Source organism: Bombina bombina, chromosome 5, assembly GCF_027579735.1.
Source record: "Bombina bombina isolate aBomBom1 chromosome 5, aBomBom1.pri, whole genome shotgun sequence".
Taxonomy (NCBI): domain Eukaryota; kingdom Metazoa; phylum Chordata; class Amphibia; order Anura; family Bombinatoridae; genus Bombina; species Bombina bombina.
The window spans coordinates 264,998,403-265,010,404 of record NC_069503.1 but is presented as its reverse complement, the minus strand read 5'-3'; the positions used below and the strand labels follow the sequence as shown (position 1 = coordinate 265,010,404).

Here is a 12,002-nt window from a genome sequence, read left to right as displayed (position 1 = left end):
CTCCAGCCAACTCTAGATCTGAAACACATTTCAGAAATGCTTGAGCCTTTGCTGGATTTACTGGGACACGGGAAAGAAAAAATCTCTTTGCAGGAGGCCTTATCTTGAAGCTAATTCTGTACCCTTCTGAAACAATGTTTTGAATCCAAAGATTGTGAATTGAATTGATCCAAATTTGTTTGAAAAAACGTAATCTGCCCCCTACCAGCTGAGCTGGAATGAGGGCCGCACCTTCATGTGGACTTGGGAGCTGGTTTTGGTTTTCTAAAAGGCTTGGACTTATTCCAGACTGGAGATGGTTTCCAAACTGATACCGCTCCTGAGGGCGAAGGATCAGGCTTTTGTTCCTTATTGTGACGAAAGGAACGAAAACAATTATTAGACCTAAATTTACCTTTAGATTTTTTATCCTGTGGTAAAAAAGTTCCTTTCCCTCCAGTAGCAGTTGAGATAATAGAATCCAACTGAGAACCAAATAATGTATTACCCTGGAAAGAAAGGGAAAGCAAAGTTGACTTAGAAGACATATCAGCATTCCAAGTTTTAAGCCATAAATCTCTTCTAGCTAAAATAGCTAGAGACATATACCTGACATCAACTCTAATGATATCAAAGATGGCATCACAAATAAAGTTATTAGCATGTTGAAGAAGATTAACAATGCTATGAGAGTTATGATCTGTTACTTGTTGCGCTAAAGCTTCTAACCAGAAAGTTGAAGCTGCAGCAACATCCGCTAAAGATATAGCAGGTCTAAGAAGATTACCTGAACATAAGTAAGCTTTTCTTAGAAAGGATTCAATCTTCCTATCTAAAGGATCCTTAAAGGAAGTACTATCTGCGGTAGGAATAGTAGTACGTTTAGCAAGAGTAGAGACAGCCCCATCAACCTTAGGGATTTTGTCCCAAAATTCTAATCTGTCAGATGGCACAGGATATAATTGCTTAAAACGTTTAGAAGGAGTAAATGAATTACCCAAATTATTCCATTCCCTGGAGATTACTTCAGAAATAGCATCAGGGACAGGAAAAACTTCTGGAATAACTACAGGAGATTTAAAAACCTTATTTAAACGTTTAGATTTAGTATCAAGAGGACCAGAATCCTCTATTTCTAAAGCAATTAAAACCTCTTTAAGTAAAGAACGAATAAATTCCATTTTGAATAAATATGAAGATTTATCAGCATCAACCTCTGAGACAGAATCCTCTGAACCAGAGGAACCACTATCAAAATCAGAATGATGATGTTCATTTAAAAATTCATCTGAAAAATTAGAAGTTTTAAAAGACCTTTTACGTTTACTAGAAGGGGGAATAACAGACATAGCCTTCTTAATAGATTTAGAAACAAAATCTCTTATGTTAACAGGAACACTCTGAGTATTAGATGTTGATGGAACCACAACAGGTAATGTAACATTACTAAAGGAAATATTATCTGCATTAACAAGTTTGTCATGACATTCATTACAAACAACAGCTGGAGGAACAGATACCATAAGTTTACAACAGATACACTTAACTTTGGTAGATCCAGCACCAGGCAGCGTTTTTCCAGAAGTATCTTCTAACTCAGTGTCAACCTGGGACATCTTGCAATATGTAATAGAAAAAAACAACATATAAAGCAAAATTGATCAAAATTCCTTAAATGACAGTTTCAGGAATGGGAAAAAATGCCAGTGAACAAGCTTCTAGCAACCAGAAGCAATAAATAATGAGACTTAAATAATGTGGAGACAAAAGTGACGCCCATATTTTTTAGCGCCAAAAAAGACGCCCACATTATTTGGCGCCTAAATGCTTTTGGCGCCAAAAATGACGCCACATCCGGAACGCCGACACTTTTGGCGCAAAAAAACGTCAAAAATGACGCAACTTCCGGCGACACGTATGACGCCGGAAACAGAAAAAACTTTTTGCGCCAAAAAAGTCCGCACCAAGAATGACGCAATAAAATGATGCATTTTCAGCCCCCGCGAGCCTAACAGCCCACAGGAAAAAAGTCAAATTTTAAGGTAAGAAAAAAATTGATTTATTCAAATGCATTATCCCAAATATGAAACTGACTGTCTGAAATAAGGAACGTTGAACATCCTGAGTTAAGGCAAATAAATGTTTGAATACATATATTTAGAACTTTATACAAAAATGCCCAACCATAGCTTAGAGTGTCACAGAAAATAAGACTTACTTACCCCAGGACACTCATCTACATGTAGTAGAAAGCCAAACCAGTACTGAAAAGAGAATCAGTAGAGGTAATGGTATATAAGAGTATATCGTCGATCTGAAAAGGGAGGTAAGAGATGAATCTCTACGACCGATAACAGAGAACCTATGAAATAGACCCCGTAGAAGGAGATCATTGAATTCAAATAGGTAATACTCTCCTCACATCCCTCTGACATTCACTGCACGCTGAGAGGAAAACCGGGCTCCAAACTGCTGCGGAGCGCATATCAACGTAGAATCTAGCACAAACTTACTTCACCACCTCCATAGGAGGCAAAGTTTGTAAAACTGATTTGTGGGTGTGGTGAGGGGTGTATTTGTAGGCATTTTGAGGTTTGGGAAACTTTGCTCCTCCTGGTAGGAATGTATATCCCATACGTCACTAGCTCATGGACTCTTGCTAATTACATGAAAGAAATTAATAGTTTATTTATTTCTCAACAAATAATATGTTTTTATATACTCAAAACAATATACCTCTAAAAAACATGCAGTGCTAGATTACAAGTAGAGCGCAAATATCCCACTTGCGTAAACACAGTATCACGCTCCACTTGTAATTTAGCCCTCAATAATACTCAATAGTGCCAGAACACGTAAATGTGTGCTGGTATTACAAGTGAGACGCAATGCAAACGGGACCTACCCTTTGTATTGCCCAGAAGCCTTGCGCTCACGAGAGCACAATTCCACAGGCTCCAACGGGAGCGTCATTTTCATGCAATCAGACACAGCAAACCACTAAGCGCACCGCAGGGGGCAAACCGTGCAGCGTTGGGCAGCAATAAATAAATATACATATGTATATGCTTATATACATATATATTGATGTATTTATATTGATGTATATACCAGTGTTAATTTCGTTGACGAAAATATTTTCGTCAAATGTTTTCGTCAGCGGCCGTTTTTAGTGACGAAAAGTTAACGAAAATGAAGTTATCATTAAGTCAATTGACGAAAAATATGACGAAAATCAATTCCAATTTTCGTCATTGGACGAAACCGAAACGAAAATGTGAGGGTCTGAGGGAGGGACGTCACCTGAACCTCCGCTTTTTAGTTTCCTCTGAGCTCCACCCACCGCTGTCTGTTAGAGTGAGATGCACGCAGCCACGCATGGGAGTCTGGGAGAGAGAGTGAGAGACACAGGCGCAGCTGCAGGATCCCTCTGTTTGCATAAGGGAGTCGGGACTTCTGGAACAACGCCCTGCAGTGCAACTGAGTGCAAACCACAGAAGAGAAGAGGAAGAGTTGGAATTGGAATTCCTCCATGTCTGGAGAGTGGAAATTGAATGTGACGTGGTGAGTGACTTGTGTGTTTGTCTACTGAATTTTTAGTATAAGATCTCGGTTCGATTCACGTTGCCAGTGCCACATGGTTATGTCGCCATGCAATGCATCCTCCTACCCTACTCTTAGGTGTCAGGCTTCCTGTCTGTGTAGTGTGTATCTCACAGTCTGTCACTGCAAAGTCCATGTATTTATTTAGGAAGGATATAGGAGGATCTGGCATCGGCATGGCAGGCTCAGCTCAATGGTGGCCTGGGTGGGTGGCGCAGGTGACTTATAAGGAAGGGGCACTGATCTGATCTGATGGGCCTGAAAATGAAATAGTAGCAGAGTGGGGGCTGAGGGGTTGCTGCTGAGCTGACTGACTGACCCTTGCTTTAACAATTACAGCATTTTTCTGTATTATTACCATTTTGTCTAGTACTAGTAATATCTTTCTTTTTGGGTAACACCAGTCACCAACAGGTAGCATACACTGCTGCACAAACTGTACAGATACAGATGACACTAGTCACAGAAATGTTAGTGTCTGGGAGAAAGAGAAGAGAAGATCTATGGATGCATTTTACATTTGATGCTAAGGAGAACAAGACCCTTTGCAAACCATGTGGAGTGGCAATCACTGGTAAAAATACAACAAACTTGAAGCGTCATTTGCAGATGAGTCATCCCGAAATTCATACAAAGGTACTATGCACTGCACAGTCACACTTAAATGGTTGTTTAAGATAAAGTTATTTAGTCAGGTAGGCCAAACTGGTGTTTTCTTTTCACTAAACTTAAAGGGACATAAAACAGGTTGGTTTGGTCCAGGTTCAGAATAGATCTGTTCAACTGCATATCCATTATCCTAAGCTAAACGGGCTAATTTTTTTTAATAATTATCAAAACTAAGCAAAATGAATTACATTATAGCTAAGCTGCCCCCTGGCCTGGAGCAGCCAACTCCACCCCCACAGTGTTTTACAGTCACAGGCATTGTATTTTAACTGAGTTCACACACAGCTTCTAGTTCTCTAGGCATGCTCCAGTAGATATTATGGATAATCCCTATGCATTTTGGAATTCCACCAACAACAAAAACACACAATATATATAGAAGGAAATGTGTGGGATGTGGGGGGAGTTAGAGCTTTACAATTCAGAAACTAAAAAGAAAGGGTTAATGTCGACTACTGGCACGGCAGTATAAAATTGCAGGTAAAGTAATTAAAATACATATTATTAATTATATTTTGTCTCTATCCTATCCCACTTGTTTTATGTCCCAATACAAGCCTAAAGAAACCACTGCTGTCCTGTATTGATTGATGAGATAACTAACCCTTTTGAGAGTGACATATGGTGGAACTGGGACTCAGGAAGCAAGGGACATAAATGTAGTATATATATATAGAAAGAGACAATTGAACTTGGTGCTGTGGATGGGTGACCGTGAGAGAAAGAAAAATCAGAATTATTAGATTTTTTCCCCCCACCTTATTCACCCCCACAGATACAGAAAACATCCAATGATGGGCCAAGTCAAGCCAGTGCACCACAGCAAAATATTTACACAGCTCTTGTAAGTGCTTCAAAATACAAAATTGACTCTAAGGAACAACAGGCCAGGGAGGATGCCATAGCAAAATGGATTGGGCGCACTGGATTACCAGTCAGAATGATTGAAGATGAGGACTTTGTTAACATGATGGCGACCGTAGATAGGAGACTGAGTGTTCCAAAGAAAACTAAAATAAATAATCTGATTGACAAACATTATGAAGATGAAAAACAAAAATTCAAAAAGAGACTGGCTGCTGCCCGGAGAGTATCTATTTGCACTGATTTGTGGACAAAAAAAGGACTAACAGCTTCATTCCTTGGTATAAGTGCATGCTACTTTTGTGTTGACCAAAATAAAGCTGATCACATATTGTTGGCCCTTGAACAAGTAGCACACCCACACACTGCACAGTCAATCAAATCATGTGTGGACAAATGCTTGCAAGAGTGGGACATACCAAAGAAGAAGATCCTTACAGTGATAACAGACAATGGGAGTAATATGGTGGCAGCATTTAAACACACCACAGCAGCAGCAGAAGAACCACCCAGCTTTAGTGAGGAAGACTCCCCCATAACGGAAAGTGACTCTGAGTCGTCTGAGTCTGAAATTGATGATTTGCGGCGAGCCATTTTTATTATTTTTTCAATCTTTTTCATGATGACAGTCAATTTTAACATGGATATGAGATTGATGTTGGGGGTGGGCTGTATCTTTTGTTGTTATTTTTCCATTTACACTTTGTATTGTAATCTTGTGTAAAGTATTCCCATCCATAATTAAGATATTGAGGGTTTAAAAAATTGAATGGAAAACTTTTTTATACTTTATGCTTATTTGACTGTGCTCTGTCCTCTTAGGTACCAACAGATCGACATGGACCGGACACCGTGTGTGGTGCATACCTTACAACTTGTGGTCCACATGGTGCAGAAGGAGGCAAGTGTTAAGAGAATCCTTGATAAAGCAAGGTCAGTAGTGAAACTCTTCCGCAAGTCTTCCGTTGCAACACAGAAGATATTGGAGCAGTGTGGCCTTATTGTTTTAAATGACTGCCCCACACGCTGGTCAAGTACATTCAACATGATCGCACGACTCATCAAAGTGAAAGACTCGGTCTGCCAAATCGCAAACAACATGGGATGGGACAGCTTTCTCCCTAGTGAATGGCAAAAGCTCACATCATTGCATGATCTACTGCTGCCATTTGCAGAACATACTAAAACCCTCCAGAGTGACACCATGTCCATGTCCCTGGTTGTCCCTGCCCTCTTTGATCTGCTCAGTCACCTTGATGACTTTAAACAGAACACTAGCTACCAAGACCTTGCCACAATTGCACAAAAAATGAAAGGGAATGTAAACCAGCGTTTTGCTTCATTCTTAGATACAACAGATGAAAGGTTCTCCCCACTTGCAGCTGCTGCTTGTTTTGTCAACCCTACTGTCTGTGAAACCCTTGTTGATGTGGCTGATGAAAATATTCAGGAACTTCTTAAACAGGCAGAGGAGTATGTGATAAGAAAATCAGCATTGCCCCACACACAAGATGAGGATCTGTCTGAAGAAGATGATGCACTTGCAGTTGCAGAAGAGGAGAATATTGAGAAATCAAAGGAAGAAGCCCCACCATCCACATCAAAGCACAGAGTCTTTCGGTTTCTCTCAAAATGCCGCAGAAGACCCAGGCAGAGGACCTCCCCAAACAGCATAGAGCAGCAGATCAGAAAATATAGGGAGGAAGAGCTTTTGCAACAACCCATCACTGATGACGACACTGGAACATATTTTTGGCTGTCAAAGAATGATACTTTTTATCACCAGTTAAAACCTTTTGCATTAGACCTGTTGGCTATGCCAGCTTCTCAAGCCTTTGCAGAGAGAATATTCAGTGTCACAGGTGACCTCTCTCGAGGCCGGCGGAATAGAGCAAGGGTCATATTGGCACGAAGTGCTTTCCTTAAAATGAATCAAAACAAATAGAAATGTTTTTATTCTCCAGTTACTTATAACATGTTAAGCATTTTTAGCATACCTATACTTGTGGGTTTGGGTTGTGTTTCACTCACTGCTTATTGCTATAGGAAGAATCAATAATTCAACAGTTCTAATTGTCAAATACAGTGACAGTCATAGAAAAAATGCATAAGGCTAGTGCTACAATACCATAAGTGAGTGTGTGTGTGGATTAGAATTTCTGTGGAACTATAATAACAACCACCACCAATAAACTCCTCTCTCTCTCTCTCTCTCTCTCTCTCTCTCTCTCTCTCTCTCTTAGCATTGATAATAGAGGTAAATATATCACACTAAAGAAAAAGAAAAATAGACCAGTAAGTTTAGTTACAGTAACTTTCAATTAGATGCATATTGTTGCTATGGATGAATCATGTCATGTCAATGAATCTAGCAGTGAATAGTATTCACTCACTCCTGACAGCACTTCCTAAACCTATACAAACGTCTCAGACAGATTTATAATTAGGCAGAGTAGGCACATATCATTTTTTTACGTCAGGCAGGCCCAGGTTCTGCCCCTAGGGGAGTTGGCAGCAGGACCTCAGCGTAAGGGTTCCCTACCTTACAACTGTCTACAATGTGGTGCCAGAAATGTAAATCCACTCCAGCCCCTAGTAGATAGATAAGCTATAGGTGCTGCTCACTTGCTGTCAAATTTAGCACTGAATAAATAGTATTATCTGCTGTATTAACAGCACTTCCTATAGCAACAATATGCATCTCATTGTAAGTTAGTGGGGTGTTCTTAGTGTGATACATATTTACCTCTATTGTCAATGCTTGCTGAGACAGAGAGAGGAGTTATAAAAAGTGGTGATTGTTATATAGTTCCATACAGTACAGCTGCTAGCATTGTATTTGTAGCCTCTGCACTTTTTCTTTGAATGTATCTGAGAATTAGAATTGTTGAAATTTGAAACAATAAACTGTGAAGATGTGAAAAATTGTGAACAGTCCACGTCCAGTGAGTCAGTTAGTAACTGATTCTTATTATAGAAATAAGCATTACCCCTCTAGTATTGGTTAATTACTTTAGTAGTTATGCTGTCTGTGAATTTGCTGCCTTGTAGCACTAGCTGGCTGCAGAATTGTTTTGTTGTGTACGGTTAAGGTTAACAAGTTACTTGAACTGTTAAAAGGTTTTATATTCAGGTAATAATATGTGCAATGGGATTACAGTACAGTTGCACTTCTGTTTGTCAAAATTCAAAAAACAATATTCTTGTTTGTTAATTGTTTACCAGTACACAACTAAACAATTCTGCAGCCAGCTAGTGCTACAAGGCAGCAGAAAAATCAAACTTGCTTTTATTTTGCTGTCTGTGCCTTTGCTACTGCCTTGTAGCACTCGCTGGCTCTGGCTGCAGAATTGTTTTGTTGCGTACTGTGTTCAAGTTAGTAAGTTACTTGAACTGTTAAGGTTTTATATTCAGGTAATAATATGTGCAATGGGAACACAGTACAGTTGCACTTCTGTTTGTCAAAATTCAAAAAGCAATATTCTTGTTTGTTTATGAAACTTGCTTTTATTTTGCTGTCTGTGCCTTTGCTGCTGCCTTGTAGCACTTGCTGGCTGCAGAATTGTTTTGTTGGGACTTGGGTACTGTTAACAATAACAAGTTACTTACTTGAACTGTAAAAGGTTTTATATTCAGGTAATAATGTGCAATGGCATTATTACATTGATTGAACAGTACAGTTGCACTTCTGTTTGTAAAAATTCAAAAAAACAATATTCTTGTGTTGTTTGTTTATGAAACTTACTTTTATTTATAAAGACGTTACCACAACGGCTAAAAGTAAATTTGTGTCTGTATTCTTTTGTATGTACTATGTTCGAACTTCGAACCTTAATACCAATACCATAAATAATAACATTTTTAATCCAGGAGTGTATATATATATATATATATATATATATATAATGAGTTTGGATTGGAAATTCTAGATAAATGCTTAAATAATGCACAATTTAACCCATTAGATTTTAGTTTTAGTCGAATTTTAGTCGACTAAAATCGCCAGTACGATTTTAGTCGACTAAAATTCGACTAAAACTAAAACAATTCAGATGACTAAAATACGACTAAAACTAAAATGGCATTTTAGTCAAAAGACTACGACTAAAACTAAATCAAAATTTGCTGCCAAAATTAACACTGGTATATACACATATTAACACATAAATATTTATGTATATAAGCATATACATATATATTAAAAGTGCATGTAAAGGCACTTTACGAGCGTACATTAAGATAGCAATCCACTTGTAATCTGGTCCACAGTGTACAATCATATAACTGATAGGTAACCAAAATAATTATTATTATTTTTAAATCAAGGCAGTAAAAAGTATATCCACTTACCTTTTCCTTAAAGAAACTGACAAAAGTCTGTCTTCTACATCCCTGCAGAACGAGTTGTTCCCAACATAGCTACTTTGCACAGAAATTCTATTTTAATATGGAAATAAAAGTAAAAAAATAATAATTAAATATGACAGTTTAGTGCCTTAAAATAAATGACAGTTCTAAAAACATATATGGTTCCATTAATAAAAATTGATTTGTATAGTATTGTAGATAGATAGATAGATAGATAGATAGATAGATAGATAGATAGATAGATAGATAGATAGATAGATAGATGATAGATATACACACACATACACGTATATATATTTTCTAAACATATTTACACACAAATATATTCACTTGCTGCTACGTTACAGAGGTATGGATGCTGCCAGCTGCATGTGTCACCGTGAATTAGAATGATAAGAGGCAGACAAATTTAAAATGTAATAAAAACAGTAATTCCCTTGACATATTGATGCACTCTTTTGTAGATTGTAACTTCTTGTCCTGCATTCGTAATCTACTGTTCGATAATTATCAACATGCTAAAAGAACATTAAAGGGACACTGTACAGTAGGTTTTTCTTTGCATACATGTTTTGTATATGATCCTGTTATACAGCCCATCTGGGAGTGTTTTTGTAACAGTGTATAGTTTTGCTTATTTTTGTGCTGATTTTCAGACTCCTAACTAAGCCCCAAAGTATCAGATGATGACCCAAGTCTACAGACGTCTGCTTGCTCCTGTTTGTGTAATGTGTCTTTTCACAGGAAGGGGAGGGGGAAAGGAGAGGGTCTGCACCTCCTGCTTTCTCAGCCCCTATGAGTGAGTGTCCCAGCCTAACATCATCACCAGTGATAAACTGGGAGCTTCTAAGTAAGTTTTTAAATGGTTTTATACTGGATTAATACACATTCTAAATTCTCAATACTTTACCACTAGGGTTGCCAGCTGTCCCCAATAAAAATAATGGACAATCTGTAAGTGGCTAGGCACGATGGTCTGTGGGGGTCACACAATGCCCCACCAACAAAGCTCTACCTTACACCCCACTCTTGATTCTACATGTATATTTTTTCAAAACTAGGCAGTTATGTTACCCCTTGGCTGCCAGTAACATACAAATCAATAATTGTACTTATTTTGTTACCAGTAACACATGTAAACAATAGAGATGTGACATTCTTGACTGCGCCTCATTTTTTTCTATATATGTAATGCATTGAGGCACAGGAGGCATTCATTTTGTCGACTTTAAACGGACATTTAAGTGCTCAATAGTTTTGTGAAGGTTTTACTGGACAGCCTGGTAAAATACTAGACTGTCTGGCTAAATACTGGACACCTGGCAACCCTATTTACAACACATTTTCAAGGCCATTTTTCACTTATGCAATTTAACAATGTTTCCACTTATTACAGAGTACCCCAATGTAACACACCAATAATATTGATAATATCCCTGCCATATTGCATGAAGTTAGATCATTTTGAGATTAACTACGAAGATAACAATTTTATTATTAAGTTAAACATTTTCTGAACTACTGGAAAGTGCTTTTTTTTTTAAATTAATTTATTTATTTTTAAATGTTAAATGGTTTCAATTCGTCCCTCAGGGGAGGGGTCTTTAATCAGTAAACAGGGTAGATTTGATAGAAATCAAACTGATTTAAATCACAATTTAAATCAGCAGTTGTAAGACTCAATTTAATTTAGTTTAAATCATCAGATTATTTTTTTTAGTTATATCAGACAATTACTGATTTGATTCTATATCATTAGAATTACATAGATAGATCATTGAAATGAATGAAATTATTGGGAAGCAAACTATCTCCAGTTTAATAGGTTAATCATTCATTTTTTATCAACTTTTCAGCTGTACTTTATTGAGAGGAGAAAAATGATTACCTTAAAGGGACACTGAACCCAAATTTTTTCTTTCGTGATTCAGATAGAGCATGACATTTTAAGCAACTTTCTAATTTACTCCTATTATCAAATTTTATTCATTCGCTTGGTATCTTTATTTGAAATGCAAGAATGTAAGTTTAGATGCCGGCCCATTTTTGGTGAACAACCTGGGTTGTCCTTGCTGATTGGTGGATAAATTCATCCACCAATAAAAAAGTGCTGTTCAGAGTTCTGAATAAAAATAAGCTTAGATGCCTTCTTTTTCAAATAAAGATAGCAAGAGAATGAAGAAAAATTGATAATAGAAGTAAATTAGAAAGTTGCTTAAAATTGCATGCTCTATCTGAATCACAAAAGAAAAAAATTGGGTTCAGTGTCCCTTTAATTATAATAATTTTAAATAGTTTTATTTTCCTAAAACAATAACATTATATATCCTTTTTTCTGCTTTTCCCTCTTTCCTCACAGATCTACTTTACTCCAAGCAATCTTCTATTTATTCAGCTTCTTGAAACTTACTAAGGGGTTGATTTTGTATGCAGAGATTTGCATTATAGAGACAGTGAAGTTAAAATTAAACTTTCATGATTCAGATAGAGCATGCAATTTTAACAACTTTCCAATGTTC

General features: G+C 37.3%; 1 protein-coding gene across 1 annotated transcript in view; it reads right to left on the bottom strand.

Moving 5' to 3' along the window:
* Nucleotides 1-12,002, bottom strand: part of ST8SIA6 (ST8 alpha-N-acetyl-neuraminide alpha-2,8-sialyltransferase 6) — a 382,325-nt gene that overhangs the window by 219,719 nt on the left and 150,604 nt on the right. The window contains exon 3 of the mRNA XM_053713979.1: nt 9,466-9,552. Within this exon, the coding sequence (XP_053569954.1) occupies nt 9,466-9,552 (87 nt within the window). The remainder of the gene's footprint in view (nt 1-9,465; nt 9,553-12,002) is intronic.